This window comes from Hirundo rustica, chromosome 3 (genome assembly GCF_015227805.2).
Source record: "Hirundo rustica isolate bHirRus1 chromosome 3, bHirRus1.pri.v3, whole genome shotgun sequence".
Lineage (NCBI taxonomy): Eukaryota > Metazoa > Chordata > Aves > Passeriformes > Hirundinidae > Hirundo > Hirundo rustica.
The window spans coordinates 113972880-113999377 of NC_053452.1; the positions used below are offsets into that span (position 1 = coordinate 113972880).

At 51.6% G+C, this 26498-nt stretch overlaps 3 protein-coding genes across 8 annotated transcripts in view; all 3 read right to left on the bottom strand.

Annotated features, from left to right (window-relative positions):
• Positions 1-215: 215 nt before the first annotated feature.
• On the bottom strand, positions 216-12106 carry FDFT1 (farnesyl-diphosphate farnesyltransferase 1). The gene is made up of 8 exons (XM_040059897.1): positions 11935-12106; positions 10761-10858; positions 6801-6984; positions 4769-4897; positions 4179-4370; positions 3423-3599; positions 3055-3207; positions 216-1898 (listed from the first exon to the last, which is right to left on the bottom strand). Exons 1-8 carry the CDS (start codon positions 12034-12036, stop codon positions 1677-1679), a joined length of 1257 nt encoding a protein of 418 aa, XP_039915831.1. The 5' UTR covers positions 12037-12106; the 3' UTR covers positions 216-1676.
• A 743-nt stretch (positions 12107-12849) lies between these two features.
• On the bottom strand, positions 12850-19614 carry NEIL2 (nei like DNA glycosylase 2). Of its 5 annotated transcripts, none has more exons than XM_040059193.2 (5): positions 19521-19614; positions 17022-17211; positions 15940-16271; positions 14887-15083; positions 12850-14539 (listed from the first exon to the last, which is right to left on the bottom strand). In XM_040059193.2, the coding sequence occupies exons 2-5, from the start codon at positions 17157-17159 to the stop codon at positions 14223-14225; spliced, it is 984 nt and encodes a 327-aa protein (XP_039915127.1). In that variant the 5' UTR covers positions 17160-17211; positions 19521-19614; the 3' UTR covers positions 12850-14222. The 5 variants fall into 5 exon arrangements, with proteins under 5 accessions (XP_039915127.1, XP_039915126.1, XP_039915124.1 ...); XM_040059192.1 differs by lacking the exon at positions 19521-19614 and adding an exon at positions 19481-19517; XM_040059190.1 differs by lacking the exon at positions 19521-19614 and adding an exon at positions 19331-19497.
• A 1227-nt stretch (positions 19615-20841) lies between these two features.
• GATA4 (GATA binding protein 4) overlaps positions 20842-26498 on the bottom strand; it is a 28807-nt gene continuing 23150 nt past the window's right edge. For both annotated transcript variants that reach the window (XM_040058482.2, XM_040058479.2), the window contains 2 exons: positions 26186-26328; positions 20842-25575 (listed from right to left, as the gene is read on the bottom strand). In XM_040058482.2, the coding sequence (XP_039914416.1) occupies positions 25393-25575; positions 26186-26328 (326 nt within the window). In that variant the 3' untranslated portion in view covers positions 20842-25392. The remainder of the gene's footprint in view (positions 25576-26185; positions 26329-26498) is intronic.

The window sequence follows — 26498 nt, forward strand, 5'->3', positions numbered from 1 at the left end:
GCAGCCCAGGGCTGTGCCACCACTCCTTTCAAAGTGAATTTATGGCTCCTCAGCTGTCCCTCTGGTTAAAATTCTTCCTCCACGTCTGGCACGTTTTGTGGCTGCACTTTGATACACAGAGTTGGCAACAAGGGAGCACTGGAATTTCATGAGCCGAGGGCTTGTAACCTGTGGGGAAATTACTGGTGTAAAAGAAATAATAGCTAAAACAAAAACATGATCCAGCACTTTTATTTTTTTTTCCCAAAGAAAACTTTTAATTTCAACAAGACGGGAAGCTGCACAAAGAGAGCTACCGCGAGTTTCTTTAGGACAGCAGCTTAAAACTATCTACACCAGGAGCTGTGGAGTTGGGGTTCTCCTTCTGAGTAACAGCCTGGCCACGGGGGCTTGGCCTTGCAAAGGCCACCACCCTGCACCCACCGTCCTGGACCAGGACATGGCTCTCCTTCCCTTCACCACGGCAAAGCAGCATTCGAAGGGGGTGGGTAGGGACCTTGAAAACAGCAATCCACCCCAAGAGAACAGGACTTGCCTTCAGGGTGTTGTTTCCTCTTGTAAGTCCAGCCTGATGCATTTGAAGACAGCAGTAGGAGCCTCTTGCAGCTCGCACATCAGTCTGAGCCAAAGCCGGAGCCAAGTGGGCCAGGGAAACCTGCCCTGGTCACCCCCTCGGAGGCTCCAGCCTTCCCAGCTCATGGCAGGGATCGTTTCTGCCTTCCAGGGTGATCCCTGCCCCCCTAAAAAAGCATCCTCCTGCTCCCCTGCCTTGCTCTGCCACCACCACCCATCCCCTGGGGCCGAGTCAGCGCAGAGCCCAGAGCCTGCCGTGGAGCCAGGCCCGGGGGAGCTCAGGGCTGTGCTGGCAGCTCCCTTCTCATTTTTACAACCTCCCAGCTGCTGAAACAAGAGCTGTGTCACTGCAGGGGCCATCTGTCCCCAGGCAGGGAGCTGCACAGCTGCCTTTCAGCTGGGGGCACGTTCGGGTGGACAGAGTACCTCACCTCCCATGTATTTAACATCAAAAGGGCTCATTTCAGCATCCTTCAGCACAGCAGAAATGTGACTGTGCCTCTGCCTCCTTCCAGGCTGCAGGATGTCAATCACTGAGGGCCAGAAAGTGGCCAGAGTTTTTTCCTTGGATGAGGAAGCACGTTCCTCTCACAGCTGAAGCAGCATCCTTCCAGCACAGAGCAGGCATCGGAGGTGAGGGAGAAGAGGCTGGCTAAGAAAGGGAGGCAAAACCCTCAGGGTTTTGCTCAGCTGTGAGCTGGAAGGATGCCTCAAATCTCAAGGAAGAAAAGAAACAACCGGAGTTTCTATTTCAAACCATCCTAACGGAAAAAAAAAACCAACAAAAAAAACAACAAAAACCCCACAAAAATCAACAACAACCACCCAAAATATTCAGGTGAGCAGGAAAAAAAAGGGGGAAAAAAAAATACTCAACCCCAAACACTAAAACTCCAATCAGCATCTGCAGCCCATCCAAGCAGACAGCACGGGCGGTGAGGATGGAGCCCAGCAGTGCCTCACTGTTACCACGGGGCTGCAGCTCCCATCCTTGTCACCGTCCCGGTGCCCAGAGCTGGGCCACCCCCAGGGCAGGGGACGAGGAGCCTCCTGTCCCCGCCGCCCATCTGCCACCGCTTGTCCCCCTGCCCGGCCACCGCCCTTCAGTTCTCTCCCGCCTGCACGTACTCCTCGGTGGCCGTGGAGAGGGTGCTGAGGTACTGCCAGCTCAGGGCAGCCAGGAGCATGGCACAGGACAGGTAGATGGGCGAGTAGTGGTGGCGGGAGGCCATGGGGCTGCCGGGCAGGCTCATGGCGCGGATGGAGGCGATGACCTGCTGCGTCTTGTTGGACGAGGGGTCCGTGCTCGGGATCTTCTGGTAGATCTGAAGGAGGAGGGAGGAGGGAGGAGGGGTTACGGCTCCCACAGGAGGTTCAGGAGGGAAGCGGGATGAGGATGGAGTTTAAAGGGTCAAGAGTGACCTCGGTGGTGGAGTGCCATGAGCAAGGGACAGCTGGATGGGTCCCGGTGCCATCTCTCTTGGGAAGTGCACTAAGCCAAGCTGCCTCTTGAGGGCAGGCCACGATGGGACATGGACTACACTGCCTTGGACACGATCCCTCAACCCCCAGGGTGTTACTGGGATCAGGGGTTCTCACCCTGCGATCCTCACTCGCTGTATAGCCCACCTCAAACCAGGGGGAACATTCCTGCCTGGAAACAGCCACATCATCACCTGATTCCGTGGCATTTGGGGTTCTCTTCTCATGGCCTCTGAGATACTTGTCTGCAGGAGTGTGAGCAAGGTGGGACCAAGCAGAGACCCTCTCCTGGGTTAATGCCCTGCACTGTCACTGTCCCTTGCCATGGCATCGGCCAGTTCACAAGGGCAGCTCTAATAACCCATGGTCTGGGGCTCCCTGCTGCAGAAGTGAAGGCTTTTTATTCAATATTTATTAGTCTTTTTATTTAGTATTTACTTAATTCCTCAGGGGAATTGGGTTTTGGGAAGGGGGTGCTTTTTTCCCATGAAACCACCCACCAGCTGGCCCTCCATGTGAACTTTTAATCTCCACAGGACCCTCAAGTCAGGAGGAAGTCATAAGGTCCCCCCTGAGCCTCCTTTTCTCCAGGCTGAGCCCCTCCCCAGCTCCCTCGGCTGCTCCTGGTGCTCCAGACCCTTCCCCAGCTCTGCTCCCTTCCTTGGACACACTTCAGCTCCTCAGTGTGTTTCGTGTTGTGAGTGGCCCAGAACTGACCCCAGAGTGGGGTCAAGGGGACAGGCACTGCCCTGGTCCTGCTGTGCTGCTCCAGGCCAGGATGCCGCTGGCCCCAGGCCCTGCTCCTCAACACAGACCAAGGGCACGTGCAAGGGAACGCATCAAGCACAGCTTGGCCTGGGCCAAAACCACATCAGGGTCACCACTCCCCACCCACTGAGGCAAGGACAAAAGGAACAGATCCTCGTGCGTTCCCAATTCCACCCCAAGAACGGGGACAGGAAGGGCCAGAAATGACTCAAAGCAAACTGCTGAGCCTACCTCCTCCACATACTGGTACACGATGGCTTTGACAGCTTGTATGTTCGTGGCATCCATCATGAGGGTGACGGCCTGGCCCTTGCGGATCTTCACCACCCCCCTGAACACCTGCTGGTTGTTGTAGCAGGCAGCCAGCGTGGCAATGGCCATCACCTGAGGAGAGACAGGGGGAGCCTTTACTGCACTGCAAGGAACTTGCCGAGGGATCACCTCATCCACAGCGACATCCACGGAATGGAGCCACAATCTCAACAACAGCAGGAATCAAGAAACAAGTGAAAAAGCCAACGGCACAGAACCTCCTCCACCTCCAACTCCTCACCAGCTGGGCTGCAGAGGATGAGGAACCACTTGGAAGCTCAGCTCACCTGGGGGATAGCGCAGAAGTTGAAGACGCTTTGGTTTCTGAGGCGGGACAGGTAGGTGAGGACGTCGGGGACGTGGTGGAGGGCGTTGGTGATGAGCTCATTGAGGCACTGCACGGCCACATCGATGTTCTCTGGCTTGGCAAGGTCCGAGAGCTTCTTGGCATATCTGCTCCAAACCTGAACACCAAGAGAAGTGCTCATCAGTGGGAGGGTGCACTGATGTCATCAGAGAGACACCAGGTCTGGGAGAGCAACAGGAACCACCGAAATCCCCCACAGAACATCCCCGGAGCATCGCTGGGATAAACCAAAGCAGGAAGGGCAGGCTGTGGGGACGTGGCAGTGGCCTTGGTGTACACAAAGAGATGGTAAAGGAGGAGGGTGCAACTCATCTCCACATCTTTCCTAGGGAATGCAAGGAAAAGTTGAGTCACACACCAAGAAATGCCCTGTGAGACAGGGGGATAAAAATTTTTGGACATCCTGTCAGGCACAGGCAGAGCTGATCCCGCTTTTGGGAGCAGACCAGGTACCCTCCTGGGATCTCAGCCAGTCTCATCCTCCCTCACTCCTAGAGAAAACCTAGCAGAGAGGAGAAAAAGCTGCCTAAGTAGTTCTTGGCAGTGTGTGGTGAAATCACCTTGTCCCCACACCTGCACCCAGAGAGCTGCAGATGTCAGGCAGCTGGCATCAGAACTGCTTATTACCAAGAAGATGTACAGCCAACAGCAGCAATTTGATGAGGTTTTTCCTCACCTCTCTGGGCCAGAACTCCCTTCCCTCCAGCTGGTCCTCCAGATAGTCACGGATGATGTTGGTTTTCTGTAGGAAGAGGCCCATGGAGTTTGCCAGCTCTGTGTCCTGCCCCACGATGGAATCTTCCAGCTCTGATGCAGAGAAGAGACGGGAGAGGCCAATCCCCACCAGCCCAGCAACGTAGTGACAATACTGCCAAGGAGGAGCCAAGTTGAGAAAGGGAGGGGAAAAAAAAAAGAAGATAAAAGGAACAATTATAAAGAGCTGCCTGTTTGCCACAGTGAGTTTTACAAAAAGCAACTGACAGTTCCTTTGATGCAAGTTCTCATGGCCCTCCCTGGGATGTCTCAGCTGTCCCATGAAAAAAACCCCACCTTTTCCCAAACAGGGATGCTCTGTCTCCTGCTTCCATAGAGACAAGGTGGAAGTGTTCAAAAAACCTGTGGATGTGGCACTTGGGGACATGGTTCTGTGGTGGCCTTGGCAGTGCTGGTGGAATAGCTGGACTCGATGATCCTAGAGGGCTTTTCCAACCTTAACTCCGTGACCCTACTCATGCTCAGTCCATTCCTCTCTCTGGGCTGACTCACCTTATCCCACTCATGCTGAGAATCCACCTTCTTCTCCAAGAACTCCGCCATCCCAACACCCATCTTGTGGCAAATATCAGAAATCACATCCTGGTAGACCTTGGAGAGGTTTCTGAACTCCATGGAGATCTGTAGCACAGTAAAAACAGAAAGATAGTGTTCAGGAAGGGGAAAAAAAAAAAAAAAAAACAAACAGCAGAGCTCAACATTTATAAAGAAATCAGAAAAAATACTGTTTACCAGGCTCTATTCCTGCCCTGGCTGGAGATCTGGGACAGCTCCCCCAACCTGAGCTGTTTCAAGGTCCTTGGAGCTCAGGCTCAGCCTGTTCCCAGTTTAAAAGGATGATCTCTGGCAGGAGATCAGACACAGCAAAGTCTTTGGGAAGGTTCTGTGGCCTTGGACTGGTATCATCTGGGAGCTGCAGGACAAAACTGACTGCACTTGGTGCACAGAGCTGTTTTCCTCTGTAATTTGAGAGCATTCCATCACACCAGCCATGGGAAAAGGCCCATGGGATGTTTGTGATGCTCTGTTCTCCCCAGCCCTCTCCAGCTCCAGCTTCAAAGGGCACATTTGGCACAACTGGAAAGGCATCAAGCAGTGAGGGAAGTGTAGAATCCTACTGCATGGCCAGTAACATCATCATGGAATCACAGAGTGGGTTGGAAGGGACCTTGAAGATCTTCTAGTTCCACCCCCCCTGCTCTGGGCAGGGACACCTGCAGTGTCTCAATCGCTCTCACACTGAAAAAAACAAAATTTAAAAGTGCATCCTCCCTTTCCCAAAACTGTGGAGCATCACATTTCACTGTGCTAAGCTTTATTCTCCATCAGCCAGCCCAGGGTTTGTGTGCAATAAGGGTTTGTCTGTAAAATAAATGTATTTACTGTGCTTCTGTCTCTGTGGTTTCAGTCCTATACACAGAGGAGCACAGCCTGCAAATGCACCTCTAGGAAATATTAGAATTTTTCTTACTATGAGGGTGGTGAGGCACTGGCAGAGGATGCCCAGAGAAGCTGTGAATGCTCCCCAGAAAATTCAGGATCAGGTTGGACAGAGCTTGGAGCAACCTGGGAGAGTGGAAGGTGTCCCTGCCATGGCAGGGGATGGAATGGGATGAGTTTTATGGTCCCTCCCAACCCAACAGTTCCATGGTTCTACAATTCTATGATTATTAAAATTGCACCTGAGCATGGATTGCCTCAAACAAATAACATATACACCAAGAGAGAAGAGCAAAGTGCCACAAACACCCTCCCAAAAGCTCCTCTACAGCCACTGGCACACCTGCTGTACCCCTACACACCCAGAATCCCAACACAGACATCCCCTAGAACACTCCACCCTCTGACAGGTCACAGCCATGGTCACCCCAAACCTGAGCATCAAAACTCACAACACACCTCAGTTCTCCAAACAATCACCCCATTCCCACTGCTAGGGGGAGCCTGAAAAGGGTAGAATAAATTAGAAATGGTAAAAACTTGAACTAAACAGAACGTCCTCAGAAAATGAGATGCTCCTCACCAGAACTATTATATTTTTTCTTAAACAGAGCAAAGAAAAAAAACCCTAAAAAATCAACTCAGCAATAAAAAAAATCAAGGCAATATTGTTACTAATAACTGTGAGGGTGCTTTTTGTCCTGTATCACAGAATTGTGGAATGGATTGGGTGGGAAGTGACCTTAAAGCTCCTCTCATTCCACCTCCCACTGTGCACACAGGCACGGTGTTGGGTAACGACCCCAAATCTCTCTCCACAAGACAATGGTCACCCGCTCTTCCAGCAGAGGAGGCAAAAAGCCACTTTCCCAGGGCTGGCCCTTTTCCACAGCCAGATCCCCTCTGGCTGGCTCACAGCGTTGCACAGCCTTTGGGTTTCTCACCCCAGCTTGGCCCCCAGCCCCACCGGCAGGTGATGGAGCCCTTGGGAAGATCTGTGGGACTGAACGAGCTCTGCAGGCACCACGTGGAGACAAGCAGGCACCCAGGGGTGCCACAAGGAGCAAGCAGGAGGCTGCCTTACCGTCGGGAAGTCTTCCAGCACCTGCCGGTCCTTCTCCTTGCTCTCTGTGTACTTCCAGTCTGGCTGGTAGAGATGGGAGTGGAACTCTTGGAGCATCGGGACCTTGACATCCAAGGGGATGCTCATGTCATCCTCTACAGTGTCCAGGGCACGGAGAACTAGGTAGAATATGCACACTGCATGTCTGGGAGGGGAGAAAAAACAGCAATCTCTTACTTGGGAGTGCCTACGAGGCAGGACAAACAGCTGGGATTAACCAGAGCCTTCAGCAGGGACGCTTGGAGCTCAACACGTCACACACTGGCACTGCCAGGTCCTTGGTGCCTTTGGAAGACACCAGCCAAGTCAGCAAATCCAGGATTTTCCCTCATGAGGAGAACTACAGTGTGATTTTGGGCTTTCTAAGACGTGTATCAGGGAAGGGTCAGGCCTCTGAGCTCCCCGAGCAGGGAAGATCCAACCCTGCAAGGAAGGCCAGCGCTCATCTGGACTCAGAGGGCAGAGCTTGAGGTCAGCTTATGGGAAAAAGCAAATGTAAAATAGGGAAAAAAAAAAAAAAAAAAAAGTGTGTTTTTCCCATCACTCCCTCTTCTCTGCATACCTTTTACCCTGTTGGGGGGAAATAAAGGGGTCACACCATGCAACAAGAACATGAGGACTGGCAGAAAGAGCCAAAATCACCCTTTATTTTGTATCTCTAGGAACAAGACACTGGAGGCAGCCCATGTGTCCCAGCATCCCAGCAGGAAGCTGCTGGAGAGCCACCTCCCCTCCTGCTCCCACCACTCCTGCCTTCCCTATCCCTGCCTCTACCATCCCTGCTCCCACATTTCTGCAGCTTAACCAGAAAAACCAAACCAAACCAAAACAAAAACCAAAACCACACAAAAATCCCATAAAAACCACAAAAAAACCCCAAAACAGCCCAAACAAACAAAAAAAGCAAAAAAACCAAAAAAAACCCACAAAAAACAACAACAACAACAACAACAAAAACCCAAAAAACCAAAACTAACCAACCAAACAAAAAAACCCAAAACAAAACACAAAACAGACCACCAAGTCCTGATATCAAGAAATGCTGTTTACATCTCCAGGATTTATATAAAATAATCCCCAGATCTCCACGAGCACAGGGATATATGCCAAGGAGATGAGGCATTTATTAATTGTTTAACAAATGGAAAGCAGCTTGGTCTGTTTAAATGCTAATTTCCAGGTGACAGTGCTGTTCTCCTGGAATGACATTGTGCAAGCAGTGATTAAACATCTAGGGAAAACTGACTTGCTCTTAAGAGTCAATACTGTTAAATTTGGCCTTTTTTTCCTTGATTAGAAGGGTATTTAACACCTCTGTCAAGCCACATGAGCAGCTCTCTCGTGCTCCCGTTCCTCTGCATGACTGAGTTTTTCCATTCCAGCCGGGCTGCAAACGTTCATCCAACAGGATGCAAGTGCCCAAGGCTCCAACCCACTCCCAGGAGCCACAGAGGCAGGCAGAGCAGAACCTGGAATGCCATCCCAAAGGCACCTCTCACAGGGGCATCAGAGCCAGCAGTAATTCCAGAGCCCAGCACAGTTAAAACACTCATTTAACCCCAATTCTGCATCCAGACCTTGCTTGCCTCCCTAACTTCCACCACATATTGAATTTAGATCCTTGGACATCTTGGCAAATCAAAGGAAGAAATTCTTTGCTGTGAGAAATTCTTTGCTGTGGCACAGGTTGTCCAGAGAGGTGGTGGATGCCCCATCCCTGGAAACATTCAAGGTCAGGCCAGACAGGGCACAAATGGAAGCACACACTTCCAAAGAACAAGTGTGGATCTTCCACAGCTCAAGCTCCAGCCCTGTCCTGGGTGCAGCTCCCTCCTGCCCAGGGAAGGAGGTCTCCTTTCTCCTTGCCAGGACATGCAGCCTCTGCTGAACCTTCAGGAACAGAGCCTGAAGATTTCCAGAGGCAGGCAGGACCATGGAACCGGCAGCAGAGAGGCAGGAGCATCCCTCTTCTCCTCTCCATCACCAGGAGAGGAGCTATGAGCTTGGATCATAACTCTTCTCCACCACCAGCACTTAATGATGCTGTTGGCTCAGCCGTAGATGAAACTGCAGTTTTGAGCCTCCCACCTTCCCAGAAAACACCCTAACCGCGGAGCAAGGAGCTGGACACAGCTCTGGCCAGCAAAACAGGGATCAAAACAAAACAAGCAAGGAGGAAACAGACACCTCAGCTCGACCACCAATACCCTGTCTGGCCAGGGAAGGACTGCTCCAAGCACTCCTCCAGAAGTTCCCCATGTTCCTGCAGCCCTTCTGGGATGCCTGTCTGCAACCACAGGGGCTCAGCTGAACTCCCTGTCGAGGTCAGCACCAATGCAAGCACTTTTTTGATCCAGCAAAACAGATTCCTTCTGTAAGGCTGTGGCTCTGCCTATTTCCCTATCCTCCCTAATTTGTATTTCCCTTGTTTGTCCCTAAATTCTCCAGTGGAGCTCCTGGGCTTTGAAAATGAGTCTCTCCTGATCCACTACTGAGCCAGCTGTAGTCCAACCACCATCCCTGCCCAACAGTGGGTTGCAAAAATCAGGCAAAGAGCATTTTTAGGATGCCAGGCAGAAGTTTCTGTGCCCTGAAGGGTGTTCCTGATCCCAGCAGGCTGCAGGGCAAGGATTAAAGGACAAAAAAGTCAGACAAAGAAAACTGCAGGAAGTTTGAGGCAAGCACAGGGCAGACACATTGCTAACAGGTTTCATAGTGTTTTCTTAATTTTTTTTTTCTCAATTCTTGCACAGAAAAAGCATGGAAAATAAAAAACTTAATTCTTGGCCTCACTCGTACTTTTCCACGCAATTGCAGCCAAACCACTGAATTTCTCTGCCTGTCCTGTCAACCAAGCTGCAAACAGCATTTCATAAACACCGGACACAGCTATGGGGCACCATCCAAAATGCCAAACCAGACCTCAGAAACCCCACAGATCACCCAGTGTTCAGACTGGTGCCTGCAACTGCTCAGCAGAACCCCTAAATTTGATCATCAACCCACCTTAGGATTAACTGGGCATTTAAAAACTGAGATCAGCAATTGTCAAATGAATATAAGGAACTGTATGGAGAATAACTACATGGCATGAGCCCCCCTGGCCAGCTGAGCTTTACACCCTCTGTTACTATTCCCAGCTGAAGCTTTTCTGCACAGGGCAGCAAAATCCACACAGCAAAAAATGAGTGTGCAACAAACCAACTGTGACAACTGCGCAGGTTTTGAGGCAGCTGCTTCCAAAAGCGCCTCCCAGGCAAGGCCCAGATCCTTGGTCAGCCCCAGGTTCTTCCTCACCTCCTCCTCCTCCCTCCAGCCTTTGTCCAGCGGCAGCCTTGGCACTGCAGGACACATTCCCAGGGTGTCACACACGGCACGCTGCCAGGCTCTGTGTTTAACAGTCTGCTGGCCAGGAGGCTCAGCCCAGAGACCCAGTTTGGGGGGAGGATGCGGTGCACAGGGGGGATGTGGTACAGCCAGCTGGGACGTGAAAAGCCCCACGTCCTGCTGCGCGGGGTGGGGCTGAGCCGAGAGAGTCCAGACAGCTCCTGATTGGAGAGGGAGCACGTCCCAGCAGCTCCACGAGAGAAAAATGGTGTTTGGGGGTACTGCACGGGCCAAACTCTGGTACTGGGGGGTAACACACCCACAAACTCCTGGGGAGACCTGAAACTCCACTGCACCCACTAAGTTCCCAGGGATCCCCAGATTTGGGGTGGCATTGTACCCACCACCTCCCAGCGAGGAGAACTGCCCCCACCATCTCCAGGGATTCCCGGAGTCGGGGGGAAAGCTGCGCCCACCCGCTCCCGAGGATCCCCGAGGTTGGGGTGACACCCCAGCTGCCACCTCCCAAAGATCCCCCAGTGCCGGAGGGGTCACCGCACCCCCTCCCCGAGCCCGCGGGGTCCCCCCGCTCACCGCAGCTCTCCGTCCAGAGCCTGGATGACGGCGGCGAAGCTGCGGCTGGTCTGGTTGAGGTAGCGGTAGCAGGTGCGGAGGCCACATCCCAGCGAGTCCTGCGGGCAGAGCGGGGCGCGGGGCGCGGGTTGGAGGCGGGGGGCGGCGGGCGGCGGGGCCGGGGGCTCCGCGGGGGCTCCGCAGCGCTGCTGCTGCTGTCCCCGCCGCCGGCCCGCTGCCCGCGGGGCGTTCCGCGGAGGGGACAGGGTCAGCGTCCGCCGCAGCACGGACACGGCCCGGCAGCCGGCCGCCATGGGGGCGCGGCGGCGGGGGGCTGCGGCCGCTCCGCCCCGGCACGAATCCCGCCCCTTAACCCGCCCCAGCCCGGCTCCGCGGCCGCGCCGAGCCCAGAGACGCTGCCATGTACGGACAGCGCCGGGGATGCTCGGAGCTGGCGGGATGGATGAGGGTGCGGGCACCGAGCGGTGCATGGGAAGCCTGAAGCCAGTGGGATGCTCGCACCGGCACCGAGCAACGCAAGGGACGCGCCGGGCCGCGGGATGCTCGGAGAGCACCGGGGCTCTGCGATGTCCGGCACAGGTACCGGCATGGAGCAATGCAAGGGATGCCCGGAGCCGGTGGGATGCTCGCAGGGTACCGGCACCGAGCAATGCAGGGATACTTGAAGCCGGTGGCATGCTCGGGAAGCACCGGGATTGTGCGATGCCCAGTGCCAGTACGATCCACGCAGGGTACCGGCACCGAGCAATGCAGGGATACTTGAAGCCGGTGGCATGCTCGGGAAGCACCGGGATTGTGCGATGCCCAGTGCCAGTACGATCCACGCAGGGTACCGGCACCGAGCGATGTAGGGATGCTTGGAGCCGGTGGGATGCACCGATGCACAGGATGCCCGGAACCGGTGAAATGCTCGGAACTGGTGGGATGCACGCAGGGTACGGGCAATGCTATAGGATGCCCGGAGCCAGCACAACCGGGAAGCACCGAGGAGCACACAAAGCCGGACAGGTCCTATACAGGCTGGATATGGGATGGTCACCCATGGCAACACCGTATCCGTGCCCGGAAATGACAGTGCCCCCCACCTCCTCCTGTGCCTCGCTCCCCATCGGGGGCACCGCGCACCGGCGACAGCGAAACGCATCCCGCCGCCCGCGCATCCGTCGCCGCTCACCGTGTCCATCCGCGGCATGACGGCGCGGTAGCCGCCCATCTTGAAGCGCAGCAGGTTGTAGATGTCCTCGGGGTGGCCCAGCCATTTCCGCAGCAGCTCCATGGGGGCCGCGCTCAGACCCCACCGCAGCCGCCGCGCGCTCCCGCCGCCCCCCCTCACCCGCCGCTTAACCGGGCACGGGCGGGGCCGCGCCAGACCCGCCCCGCAACCAATCACAGCCCTCGGCACATCACTCGGTCGGGCGGGCGCGGTGCCGATTGGCGAAGGCGCGCTCGCACCAGGGCAGCGCCAGCCAATAGAAAGGCGGCGCGGCTGGTGTGACGACCGCCGGCGGGCGCTGATTGGCGGAGGCGCGCGTCGGCACAGGCGGAGCGGGAAGGAGTCGGCGGCTGTGAAGCCGCTCGTGTGAGCGTGAGGGGAGCGGCGCCGCCATGGAGGCACGGGAGGGTTGGGTGGGAAGGGAGCTTGAAGACCTTCCAGTTTCATCCCCCTGCCATGGGCAGGGGCACCTCCCGCTATCCCAGGCTGCTGCAAGCCCCGTCCAGCCTGGCCTTGGCCAGTTGCAGGGACGGAGAAGCCGCAGCTTCTCTGGGAATTCCATCCCAGCTCCTCCCTCCCACAACAGGGAAGAATTCCTTCCCAGTAGTCCATCTAACCCTGGGCTCTGGCATTAGGGAGCCATTCGCCCTTGCCCAAAGTCTCTCTCCAGCCCTCTTGAGCCCTTTTAGACACGGAAAGGAGCTCTGAGGTCTCCCTGGAGCCTTCTCCAGCTGGACACCCCCAGCTCTGAGCCTGGGTCCAAAACAGAGGTGCTGCAGCCCTTAGAACATCTCCATGGCCTCCCCTGAACTTGCTTCAAGAGTCCACATCCTTCCAGTGCTGAGACTCCAACACATACCCAGCTCCATATCCTAATTGTTCTAAGTGCAAGACTCAGCTTTTGGGGTTCTTTTTTGTGAGTGGCTTTTTTCCAGAAGCTGAGCTTTGATCATCATTCTGGGTCCTTTCCAACTCAGGATATTCTGCAATTCTTTGTTTTGGAAGGGACACTTTGCCAACACCCTGCAGAAGGGACATTACCCACCTTCTTTGGCCCCATAACCCCATTAATCGTTTATTCAGCAATCTCATAACCTGCAACCTCTCAAAGGCATTTCATTTCACAGGGGAGAGGCTGTGCAAGTCTTGCTTAGGAATCAGCTGCCTACAACAGAAGTGTTTACCTCCAGCATTCCCAGCTGATTTGCAATCTATCTTTAAATCCAGTTTCCATTAATGAGAACACTTACACAGCTAAGGAAAGTCACTGGTACCACAGGCAGCACCAAAGAGGCAGCTGTTAACCAATTCCAGGCAGCAGGAATTCACATGTACACCCCAGCTTTTAACCAAGAAACTGCCAGAAAGGACACGACACGCTTGAGATGAACATCACGAATTCTAATTCCAGGTTTTTTTTTTTTGCTCAACAACTTACTGTTAAACTCAAATCCAAGGAGAGAGAATGGCAGCAGTTCCCACCTAGAGACACAACTCTATTTCCAAACCTTTTTGCTTTCAGGTTTCCTTGGAGATCCTGAGTTTTATGCAACACTGTCACAACCTATATTTATTATTATTATTACAGTGAGATCTGGAATTGGCAGTTTGCCGCAAAACTGAAACCTGTAGGTGCAGAGATGAGCTCCACCAAGCAGTGCTGACATATATTTTGTATATGTTGGCATGGAAGGAGGGAGCTGCTCCTGTCAGATCTGACACAGGGAGCAGCTCCTTATGTTTAACCACACCTAATCAGGTATACAGCTCCAGACACAGGCAGGATTGTTTAATTCCTAATTAATCAAGCTGCTTAGCAGAGGGATATCCTCTGTTTTGCTGACTCTTCCAGGGTCAAGGGACAGCGTCCCTTCAGACCACAGCAATCCCCTGCTCAACATTTTACACTTCCCATCCACTGCCACCTGAACAGGGCAACCAAAACACCTCAGAACTGGTTAAACTCTTTATACTGCTTTGCCACTGTGACAAAAAAAAAAAACAAAAAAAACCAAAAAAAACAAACAAACAACAAAAAAAAAAAAACCAAAAAAACACCACCACAACAAAACACCACCAACATGGACAGCCACTTTTTCCTTTCTGCAGCCACTCAGGGGGCCTGGGACCTCCACTGAGCAATGAACTGTGCCAGCTCCCTAAGGCTCAAACTCATCAGCCTCAAAGAAATCACAGAGACCTTCCTGGAGAACGAAGAGCATGGATCAGAGACCACCCTGCAGGACAGGTCACTCAGTGACTGGGGAAGGGTCCCCATCCCCTGGCAGCACCACAGGCTGGCACTGAGGGCACCACCATGTAAGTCTCTTGAAGCCACCTGAGGGTCCAAAAGTGCCCTTCATCAGGGGGTGCCCCAGGGGACACTGCTCCTTCTGGTACACCTGGGGGTGCAGCCCTTGGCCACACAGTTTGTTGTGCAGCCACTCAGAGCTGAACTGAACGGCGCAGTCCAGCAGACGCTCCAGATCTGAGAGAGCCAAGAGGGAGCCTGGTGTTAACGGGTGGATCCTGGCCAGGTACAAGATCTCGTTCTTAATGATGTTCCCTGGAAGGGGTGAGGAATAAGGAGACAGTAAGAATATTTCTAATCAAGGTAATGCAGGCTGCTGGCTCCAACCTGTGGTTTCTGCCTCAAGGATCACAGCCAGCAACACCATTCCCTGTACCAGAGGTGGCATCCAAAGAGTAGACTTAGAGCTGGGATTTGACTGGAAGAGGTTCTCTTCCCTCTACCATTGTTACAGACCTTGAAGATGACCACATGCCCTCAGCTGGATCAACCAGAAGCTCTTCAACTAAAGAGAAAACTGCCCAGACATGCACTTCTGCATCTGTAGACATCCCACCCACCCTCCTCCATTTTTTCTTCTGCCCTTGTACTCTGGAACTCACCCAGCCCTGAAAAATGTCTTTGGTCTAGGAGGGTGTAGCAGATGGGATCGGGTGCACAGAGGGCACGCAGCGCCCGGCCACGGTGGAATTCCACAGACAGGATGTCAGAAGCAGGATCAGCCCTCGGAGAGGAGCACCAGAGCATCCGGCAGTTGTAGAAAACAAGGAAGCCTCCGCTCTCAAAGTGCAGAACCAGCCTGGGAGAAGCAGGGGAGTTGGAATATCTCGTCAGAAACATCTCTGAACTACTTGCTATACTCTGCAGCTGGCCACTGTCTCAAGGCAGGGTGGCATCTTTAGTGATTGCAGCCATGAAGCTTGGCGGTGAACCCACACAACTGGTGGAGTTTTTCCTTCTGCTGCCCTGTCACCCTGGATGACTAAGCCTCCAGCAGGACAGTCCACAAATCAGAGAAATAGATGTTAAAAGTAGCACAAAAAACCTGTTTAAAAATTCTTGTATAGAAATAAAGTCATCCTTCAAATAATCATAGGATGGTTTGGGTTGGAAGAGAACCCAAAGATGATCTTGGGCCACCCTCTGCCATGGACAGGGACACTTCCCCTACCTTAGGTTGCTCCAAGCCCTGTCCAACCTGGCCTTGGGCACTCCCAAGGATGGGGCAGCCACAGCTTCTGTGGGCAGCTGCTCCTCTTGCTCTGTACAATCCCAGTGGGATACAGGACACAAACCACACCCATGTTTTCAATTCATTGCTGCCTTCAACAGCATCACTCCAGCCTGTGATTCCAGGTGTATGAGATGTTTGCTATTTATCCTAGGCTTTTTTAAAAACACATAATTGGGAGAAACTGGCATTTTTAGGGCATGATTCAGCCTGGCATCCTAAAACCTCTCTCTTCAATATAAAAATCTTGGCAGAGCTGGTACTCTAATCCTCAGGCAATCGCATCCTACAATTCTCCCGCTGATTCTCTGGTTGATCACACCCCACATTCACTCATGCCTTAAAAATGATCAGAGAAAATCAAGGCTAGGAGCATTCCCACACAGATTTGGTTTGGGAGAAAGAGAAAGAGAAGAGGAAATACCTGGGCACAGGATCCTTCCAGTCCCCCCTTTTATTGGCTCTGTTTGCCCTCGAGAACTCGTTTGCCCGGACGCTGCCGAACATGCCAAAGTGGATGCGCAGCCAATTGCCCCGACCCTCTGCTGCCTCTGGAGCTTCAGATCTTGAGTGCTGGGGTTCCTGCAGCTCCTCATCCTGGGAACTGGGATGTGGAGCACCACCCTGTCCTTGCTGTCCCCGGGCAGGACACTGTGCCCCACAAGCAGCCTCTCTTTGCAGCGCTGTCTCTTCTGCAGTTGGTCCAAAGGGACCTTCAGCTGCCACAAATGCCAGGTACAAGTTCTTCCCATGAACCTGAGAAAAGAGGTGGGATGTGCTGATGATCCATAAAGGATCACAGCATTCTAGAAAGACTTCGGTTAGGGTGGACCTTAAAGCTCATCTCATTCCAAGCCCCCAGCCATGGCAAGGGACAGCCTCCACTAAACCAGGTTGCTCAGCCCTCGTCCCACCTGACTTAGAACATTTCCAGGGATAAAACCTCTGGCTGTTTCCCTACAAGTGACTTACTTTCTACAACCTCTATTAGAGGGCACATCAGTCCACCCTGAACATGAGATTCATTAGCATCCAAGCCATTCCCATCAGAGCTGGGGTCATCCTTGCAGATCGCTTTCTTTGCCTGCCTGAAGCACAAGGTGTTCAGATGCCACTCAATTTTGAAACTCCCCCAGGGGCTCCCATCAAGCCCACCAGGACATACACTCAGGGATTTGAAATTTGTCATCATCAATTCATCTTCCCACTTTGTGCTGGGGTGCATTAGATGCTTTTCATTTTGCTCCCCACCTTTGATCAGAGGCTGGTGAGGCTGCACCAGGGTTTTGCAGGTCAAAATCATCATCTGGGGGTGTCAGGCCAGTGAAGCCCCAGCCGGACCAACCCAGTGCGACTTCTGACAAGTACCCACAGCACAGACACCTCAACTTAGCCAGGTGAAACCCTCAGGGAAACATTCACAGGTTCTGTCACCCAGGTGCATGACAACAGCGACTTCCCTCAGACTTGTCATGGATCTGTAAATTCAGCTGTAGCACAGCTCACCTGGGAGTCCTGCAGCCTCAGGGCATTCAGGTCCTTCACACTGAGCTTCCGGCTGCTTCCCCCCACCTTGGCCACCACTTGTCCCACAAAAGGGGAGGTCAGCAGCTGGAACTTCCTCACTGAGGGGCCCTCTGGCATCTCCAGCAGCTGCGGAGGGATTAGCAGGACCTTGTCACACTCTGCTCTAGACCTGAAAGGAAGCTGCAACTCAGAAATACACAAAACATTCTCCCGATTTTCCTCCTTAAGCTCCTGTGGCAAAGTCCATAAACATAAATAGGACCAGGACAGTGGAGGAGTTCCCATCCTAGCGGATGTATATAACTTAATCAAACACAGCCCTGAACAACATACTCCAATGGTAGTTTTCACACTGCAAGTAGGAATTTGACCCGGGGAATCTCCCAAAGTCCTTTTTTTTTTCCCAGGGTAGTGGAAGGTTTCCCTGCCCACATCAGGGGGGGTGGAAGTAGATGATCTTTAAGGTCCCTTCAACCCATTCCATTCTGTGATTTTATGGTTAGTGACCCAGAAGCAGCACGGGCCAGTGACCCATCTTTTTCCCAACACACCATGGGAAGTGCTGCTTCCATGGAAAGGTCAGCCCTGGAATTAGAACATCTCCACCCCTTGCTTTACCCACTGCTTGCCCCACTGACTGCAATGGCATGGGACCAGTTGGGGAGCATTCCTACACTCTGCTAACAGCATCTGGGAGGAGAAGGCTCTGCATGAGCGGGAGATGAAGCAGCACCATCCTGCAGTTCCTTCCAGGAAGTCACACCAATACATAAGGAGTTATTATTCCTGGCATGAAGCCCCAATCACTTGCAGTTCTTCTGAGGATTTCTGCTGGCTGTGGGTGTACAAGGAAAGTTCAGTTTGGCTTTCATCCCACAGCGCCAGTTCTCCCTGCTAATCCAGCACTGATCAGAGGCTCAGCTTCAAGCTCCACAGCACTCAGTACAGGGCTCTGAGGCACCTGGCACAGCTCCGAGACAGCTTAATGAGAAAAATCAACAGCAATCCTGGGGTCCCCCACCAGAAGAGCCATTCCTACCTGCAGCCATTCCTGTGCTGCAATATAAACCAAATCACTTTTGGAAGGGCTCAAGAGGAACACATGATAGGGAACATTAATTTAATGTCTTAGATCCAGGTACAGATATTAAGTGGTCATCAAAACTACATTTAGCAAGGGTAAAAGAACAAGCTTTAGTCCTCTGCCTTCACGGGCATGTGATGATTATTCACAGGCCTGCTCCAGTTTTATCCAAAAAAACTGCATATTATCTTAATCAAGAGACAGCTAATGAGATGCTCCTGCTGCCAAAGGCACCAGCAGCAGTTTGGATCCCTGGAAACAGCTGGGCACAGGTCATCCAAGGAGTCTGCCCTATCCAGGCACTGGTTTCATGTCAGGCAGCAAGGATTGAGCCCCAGGACAGCTCATACAGCCCAGAGCTCACATCCCAGGAAGTTCATCACCTGAAGAGCTCTGACTGCTGCTAAGTCAGTTCTCCACAGGCTCCGTGTGAGAGGCTGGAAGTGCTGGGAGCTCTGTAAGGTATTCCTGCTCACACTGCCCTAGCTGTAAACTGTCTGACAGCAAAGGAACACTCCTCCTCAAGAGGGAAGGCTGCTCTGTTCCACAGCACATCCAAACCACCAGCATCTGCCATCCTTATCCCATGTACCAGATTCCCTTATCTCCATGTACCTGATTTCATGTTTTCACTCTAGACCCACTTCAGTCTCATCCAAAGCACTCCCCCCTCAAGGAGGAAGAGAAGGAAAATTACCCCCAGCTGTCTGCAGGGCCTGACATCCATCTCACCGTGAGCATGACCACCTGAGCTGCTACCTCTGCCAGGCCTCCAGGAAAAATCCTCCCCCTGTATGGGCTCATTCCCAGTCCTTGTGCCCAGACAAAAGCCCAGCACCCACAGCCAAACAGAGCAAGGACAAGGCTTGTGGAGCACACTCCAGCTCTGCCTGCATCCCCACAGTGCCATCCTGCACCCAGGGACTGCAGAAAGGCCCCCTGTGACCTTACAGCCCTGGGCAAGGCTCCTGCAGGGACTTGAGGGCACAGCTCTGCCCCTCCACATGCAGTCAGGGGGCTGCAGAGCTCTCCATCTTCTCACATTCAGCCAAGCATCAATTTGCAGCCATCCTAAGAACACAGGTACTGAGTTCCACCCCATTCTCACCCACATCACCCCAGGGCAGTGAAGGCACCTACTGCTCTTCCCCCAAGCCTTACATTCCTGCCTCCAGCTCCCATCCACTGCTCTCCCCAGGTTCACCTTGTGCATCCATTTGGGAAGCAACCTGAGCAGCCTTCCCCCTTCATTGCCTCATTGCCTCCCCTTCATTGAGCAGCCTTCATTGCCTCACCTCTACCCCTCACAGCCTTTCCTCTGCCCCTGGCCACCTCCCACAGCCCCTCTACCCACCCTCAACAGGACGTCCTACAGCCAAACACCTTCCACCCACCTCCTTTTATAGGAGAGGAAGATCCTCCCCCGACAAATATCAGAGGAGCGCCTCAGTTGGCTGCTGGGGAAGGGATGGGTGGGTTCTAGGCTCACTCATGCCATTAGCTGTACTGGTCTGTGAACTGGTTGGACTGGGAAGGAAGCTGAGCAGTACCTGGCAGGGTGATTGGGTGATTAAAGGAGGGCTGTGCCCTCTGCGGAGTGGGAGGTGGCTGAGCGCAGTCTGTGCTTGTGACCTGATTTCTGCTTGAGGGTGTTGTCTCTGAGTTCAGCTGGAAGCATTCAGACTGAGCAAAGCCTACTGAGTAAAACTTAGTGAGAAGACCAAAAAAGCTAAGTCATGATGGGTTTTTAACTGGCCCCAAGGGCTTTTCCCCTCTCTGCTGTGCCCGGGGTGTTACTGGGGCCTGTCCTCATTTATATTAAAATCATAGTCTTAGACTGGTTTGGGTTGGAAGGGACCTTAGAGATCATCCAGTTCCACCTCTCTGCCATAGGCAGGGACACCTTCTACTTGACCAGGTTGCTCCAAGCCCTGTCCAGCCTGGCTTTGAGTTGCTCCAAGCTGGGTCTGTCACCTCAGAGTTATTCATCCTGTATTTGCCATCCCAAATCCTGCATATAGGAGGGGAATCTGTGTGGCTCTGGGGATCGGAGGCAACATTGATTCTCCTGCAATGACTCATTGCTTGGGAATTCCCAGGTCTAGGCAATTAATTTACCAAATATTTTGGTTCTCATTAATAATCTAATGTTTATGATATAGGAATTTTATATAGGACAAGGAGTTATGGGTGCAAGTTAAAGGAGGGAAAATTTAGATTAGATATTAGGAAGAAATTAGTAACTTTGACAGTGGTGAGACACTGGAACAGGTTGCCCAAGGTGGTTGTGGCTGCCCCTGGATCCCTGGAAGTGTCAAAGGCCAGGTTCAATAAGGCCTTGAGCAGATTTGTCTAGTGGAAGGTGTCCCTGCCCATGGCAGGGGGTGGGACTAGATGAGCTTTAAGGTCCCTTCCAACCCCTTAACATTCTGTGACTTGGAAAAACATTTCCACCGTGAGGGTGGTCAGACCCTGAACAGGAACCCAGAGAGGTGACAGGATTTTCACCTTGGGGTGTGTTCAAAGTTTGACTGAACAAGGCTCTGAGAAACCTGATCTCATCTCTTCTGACTTAAAATTCCCTGTAATTCTTTCATTGTGAGCTCTCTGGGACAGGACCCACTTTGCCATTTCTTCTCCAGGTGCATTTCATATTTTCAGTATTTCATAATTTACCCCCCACCCTTTCCAAGAAGCCTGTGATTGTAGACAGAATCAAGCAGAAAACTTCTGGTTTTATTATCATTGTTTTATTTCCATTAGTTCTAAAGGTGTAGAAGTTACGTGGATTGGTAGCCATACTACTTCATAATAGATATTTTTTTACATCTTTAAATAATTACAGCTTGTTCAGTTGGTTGGTTTCCCTCTCCCCCTTACAAGTAAGTGTTTCTACGAGACCTTCCCAGATGACCTGGGAAGCTTCCAACTTTATATATGGGGAGAAAAAAAAAGGCAAGACAAAACAAAACACCACCCCTGACACAGTCACAGCTTCAATGTTACATTGAGAGTTGTTGATTGGTTTTAAAGCTCCCTTGCAATAATCCTGAGCTCCTCCCGATTGCACCCTCTCCATCCAAGCCCATAAGATTGCAAGTGATCTGTGGATCTTGTCTGATCAATTTACAAAGAATAACCGGAGTGGATCAACGTACTGCACTTCCACAAAGAGCAAAGACATTTGGAAGTGGTTAAATGACCTTTCTTGCCTCCCAGTCTGGGTTCTCATCTGCCCATCTCACTTTGCTGGCGACTGGGCTGGTGCCAAGGTCTGGTTTGGCATGACCAAACCTTGTGCTGTAAACCCTTCAGCGTCAAAATCTTCCTGATTAGGGATGATCTCAAGGGGAACAAATCCCACAAACACATTTTTAAATGTTCTGAGGGGTTTTGCAGGAGTGAGCCCTTTCCTCTTGCTCCTCAGGGACAGTTCTCAGTCCTGTATTTGTGTAGGACCTGGTATGGATCTCGCTAGGTCCTCCAGCAATAAAAGCAATAATAAAACAAATAATTACTTTGCCTTAATGGGTCTCTAATAATTGCATATAATTTATTACCAAAGCCGGCTCCAACTGCCTCCCCCACCACAAGCAGGAAAGCAGAGTTGGGTGGAACCTGGAATTTTGTAATTGGCTCCTCTTGCTGGAAGGAGCTGAGTGTCCTGAAAGTGGCGGCACTTTGATCCTCTTGTCCTGTGAGCATCCCTTGGTCTGTCACTTCTGGAGTTTGGCCTCCTGCATTGGCCATCCCAGCTCCTACCTGCAAGACCTGGCTCTGAGTGATTCCTGGGCTCGGAGACCACATTCAGCCTCCCACGATGAATACTTTCGTGGGAATCCCCAAGTGGGAGCAATTAATTTGCCAGTGATTCTTGGAAAAACAATTACAGCCTGAGGGTGGTCAAGCACTGTGTAGTGGTTTCAAGTTTGCCAATCTGAGTCTGTCTTTGACACCTCTACCTTTGCAGCCTGATCTACCTGCTCGTTGTTTCGGTGCTCCTCATCACTGATTGGTTTTTGCCACAGCTTTCTTCAGTCAATGCAAAACCAGCACACACTGGAACAGGAACCCAGAGAGGTGGTGGGATTTCCATCCTCAGGAATATTCAGAAGTTGCCTGAACAGGGCCTTGAGAGACCTGATCTCATCCCTTCTGAGTTAAATTATTCAGTAATTTGATAGTTAGGAGCTCTGAAGAAGAGGACCCATCAATTATGGTGTGTTTGTACCCCGCATGAAATGGAGATGCTGCATCTGAGGTCAGTGTCACATGATCCTGATATCAGTGTTGGCCTGAAAAAGACAAAATCTATTGGGCCAGCAGCAGCTCTACAACAGTTTTGGGTGATTGAAAAAAACCACTGAACCTGGTGTATCCAAACTTCTGCTTCTGATGCAGAAAGGGGGACAGAAGAGCTAATTTCTACCCCTAAAGACTTGTCCTCTATCCCTAAAGCTGCCCTCACAACCCTCAGAGCTTCACCTTTTGAAAGCAGATGTCTTGTTCTGTTAGCAGGGACTTGTAAATGCTCCTCACTCTGTTTGAAGAATTGTTTTTCAGGCTTTGAGGAAGGCCAAAATCCACTTCATAGATCTCTACCCAGGGGACATAAGGCAGATATGTTCTGCAGGGATTTTTCCTTCTGGCATTATAAGCAGAGTTCTTTCTGGCATCTCTGAATGGTTTCTAAGGACAGGAGAAAAACTCCACCTGGGAATTTGGCTTTGAGGGAAGGAGGAGGAGCACAGCAATAGGGAAGGGAAGGTTGACAGAACCACTGGGAGCCTCCACATGGAAAGAGAAATGGGGGTGTGGTTGGCTTGGAGTTTTAATCCTCTCCTGGAGGCTCCACTCCCTCTTGGGCTTTCCAGGGCAGTTCTGGATATCTCAAAATCTGGTATGAGCCACGTGGAATTTTATGGTGCAGGCTGCTGTGTTATGACCAGGAATTCACAGCCAGATCCCAGGAGAGCTCGACTGCCACTTACAAAGGGATTTACTTCAAGGAGGAGTTTGGATAAAGATCTTCCTGCCAATGGAGAAACACCTTTGTGTTTTCACCTTAAATTCATATTTTTCAGCGCTATTTCTGACCTCTTCTCTAAACCCTTGCAGGTCGGAACAAAATCACAGAATTTCATTTCTTTTTATTCATGTTTCATGAACATCTTTCCCTCATCTGTAATTAGCACTGATGACGCTAAACACTGCATTAGTTCCGAAAGACAGAGTGGGAACTGGTGCAAACACCACCCACCTGTTCCCATGGCATCATTGCCATGGTGTTAATCTCTAGGGAGTGTGGAGGCTCTGTCACCCCTCCACAACACTGAAAATCTGAGCTATGGAGAGAATAGGGAATGCGGGAGGGTCCAGGACTCTCCAGTCATGACCAGTCCAGTCGAATCCTTCTCCTTAGAGAAGCTTTTACACCACCAGGAGGAAAAGGGTGAGTTCAAACAAAGACAACAGCGCCATTCTTTTGCTTCAAACCTGTCCATGGCTCTCTTCTTCACCAAGCCATGTGCCTTAGCTTGTGTTTAACATTCCCACATTCCTTGTGGGAATGTTAAATTGTGGGAGACAGAGGGTGGCACATTTGGGAGGGTTGCACAATCCCTCTTAGAGATTTTTCACTTGGGGTTTCTGTACTCGAGTTCTGGATGTGGAGAGGAAACAAGAAGAGCTGGGAAGGCAAGAAGGGTAACAGGGCTTGGGAGCAGACAGAAACAAGAGTGAAGAATCTTGCAGGACGAGGTCTCCCAGGGACGAGGTCTCCCAGGAACTCTCTGCATGGGTAGACAAAGCTGTCCATCCTTGGAAATGTTGATGCAAACGTCATAGGAAACATCTGGTGAAGCACTTGGACTGCCCAGGGGAGCTGTGGCGTCTGCGGTGCTGGAGTTTGAGTTTGTTAAACCAGAGGCAGAGCAGTCAGGGCTGGATTAGGCAGGACTGATCCCTTTGGGGAAAGGGAATGAGTCAGTGGGCTCTTAGCATCTCTTCCAACTCCAGTTGCCAGGATTCCCTGGTAGCTGAGAGCCTTATGGGCAAGCAAAGAGTCGAGTCTTGTTTGATGGAGTTGTGCTTCTCTTGCAGGCAAGCAAGTCTGTGCATATGCTTGATAAAGAAAACGGCCCCTGCCACCTCCAGCAGGGGCTGAAGCCACTGCTTGCTGCAAAAAGTGAAATCCTAAAGGACTAGATGGGGGAAGTGGTCACGAGCCAGCTGTTAGGGGGAAAGTGGGCACTCACAGTACACCCAAAAATAAGTGACAGTCAGATTTCACCAGTGGCATCCAAACCAACATGAAGATAGGCAAAATAATTAAATTATCTGTCTGAAAAGCAATGGCACAGCAGCGTTAGAAGAGCATCTTTCACTTGCTGTGCTCTTGAATCATCTCTAAGCCTGGCTTGTCACTATCCATCAGGGAAGAGCCCAGCCATTTCCTCCAGGGTTTGATGACCAGCATGAGTCTCATCTACCTTCTTCCAGAAGGTTCTTTCTTCCAAAATCCCCCTTTGACTTTGGACAGACCTACTCCAGGCTCAGCCAACAACCTTTTGGAAAAACAGTCCCACAATTTCGTGGTGATAAATAGGAAAGGAGTTACTATTAAATACAGACATTCATGAGCTTTCCAGGCCATCTAGGAAAATGAAGACAATGCTCTACATGTGTGAGCTGAGGAGGAAGAGGGATGTCTCTTCTTTTCTCTGCCCTACACCATATCAAATCCACTAAAGCCACTAAAGAATCTCTAGTGAAGTCTGTTCAGCAAACTGTCCTGGAACTGGCTCCGTTTGGTGGAAGATCACTGAATTTGGGTGATGAGAAGACAATGGCATTTTCTTCTGTTCAGGAAAAGAAAGGGTGGTGACAGAAGTGTCTCTGCTCCACCATTGTCTGAGTCTTAAAATGCCAGATATTGTTAAATAAAACTCAAGAACTGTGTCCATCTCTGTGTTTCTGGCTGTTTCATAGTAAGTGGTGGCAGTCAGATAGAGAGGCTCATTTAAAGTGGGGAAAAAAGTCTTCAAATCCTTGAGTTACTCTGAGATTTGAGTCTTCTCTGTTCATTTCGTAAGAGCTCCCCCTACACCTCGGATAAGTTCTCTTTACCTCTTTGCTGGAACATCTCACGAGGGGAGAGAAAACCGGAGAGCAGGGGAGGTGGAGACAACATTGACTTGGTGATTAGGTGGCATCTTCTTCATCTCTCAAGCGTATCAGCCTGGAGTTCACAGGGAAAGGGGCAGGTTATGCAGTTATGATGTCCCCGTGGTTCTCAGCCAGCACCAGGCTGTTCCAGGAGTCCTGTTTGGAGCTGGTTTGGGGAGACTGGCTCATGGTTGACTGGTAAGCCTGGGGGGAAAGCTTCAGAGCTGAGATCGCAGGGTGAATGGATGATCCATGTCCGGACATGGCAGAGACTGAGAATGCCTATGGGAAAAGGAGAATGCTGTGAAAAAAGCTCCAAACCTTTGAGGACCATGTGAAATCATTTAGTGTGGGCTGGTGGTGTTGTAAAAATACGTCTGGATTTGCTGAAGAGCTGGAGATTGCAGCCTATGTGGGATACTTTGGGCAGGCTCTTTCCTCCTCTCTCCCTTTCCTTCTAATTCTAGAAATACAGAACAATTTGGGTTTGAAGAGACCTTAAAGATCATCTTGTTCCCACCCTCTGCCATGAGCAGCAACACCTTCCACTATCCTTGGTTGCTCCAACCCCCATCCAGCCTGACCTTGGACACTTCCAGGGATCCAGGGGCAGCCACAGCTTCTCTGGGCCCCCTGTGCCAGGGCCTCACCACCCTCACAGGGAAGAATTGCTTCCCAATATCCAATCTAAACCTGCTCTCTTTCATTTTAAAGCCATTCCCCTTTGTCCTGTCACTCCAGACCCTTGTAAATTGTCTCTCCATCTTTTCCTGCAGCCTCCCTTCAGGTACCTGTCTTTAAGTACCTAAGTAAAGTTTTGAGGATGTTCTCCCCATGTCTACCCTCCTATTTTCCTTTATTTTTTCCCACTGCCAGCACCTTCCCTCCATACCTGAGAAACGGGGCTGGGGTGCCCATAGTGAGATGAGAGCCCGGGCTCTGTTTTGATGGGGCGCATTTCCTCGGTGGTCGTGGTGCTGCTGCTGCTGCTGGTGGAGCTGGTGGTCGGGGTAAGACTCTCGCTGCTGGATGGGCCTGGGAGAAACCAGAGGGTGAAACAGGCTCTTTCCAAAGACCTTTCAGCACAGAGCTGTGCCCACTCACCCACAAGTTAGGGTGGTAAAAATAAATTTTAAAATAGTTGGAAGGGTATTCAGGTATTGAGGCATCCCCCATTTTTAAAAAAATTGTCCTGTTTTGTCATT

What these genes read in the sequence shown, in the direction of transcription:
- FDFT1 (XM_040059897.1), bottom strand. Translation starts at nt 12,036, where the DNA reads ATGGAGCTGCTGCGGAAATGGCTGGGCCACCCCGAGGACATCTACAAC. An exon ending in TCATGCCGCGGATGGACACG is followed by an intron (nt 10,859 to 11,934) that starts GTGAGCGGCGAC and finishes CTCTGCCCGCAG; the next exon opens with GACTCGCTGGGATGTGGCCT. An exon ending in CTCAGCATGAGTGGGATAAG is followed by an intron (nt 4,371 to 4,768) that starts GTGAGTCAGCCC and finishes CCTCCTTGGCAG; the next exon opens with TATTGTCACTACGTTGCTGG.
- NEIL2 (XM_040059190.1), bottom strand. Translation starts at nt 19,377, where the DNA reads ATGAAGGGGGAAGGCTGCTCAGGTTGCTTCCCAAATGGATGCACAAG. An exon ending in TTCCCAAATGGATGCACAAG is followed by an intron (nt 17,212 to 19,330) that starts GTGAACCTGGGG and finishes GCTTCCTTTCAG; the next exon opens with GTCTAGAGCAGAGTGTGACA. An exon ending in TGGAAGGATCCTGTGCCCAG is followed by an intron (nt 15,084 to 15,939) that starts GTATTTCCTCTT and finishes TGCTTCTCCCAG; the next exon opens with GCTGGTTCTGCACTTTGAGA.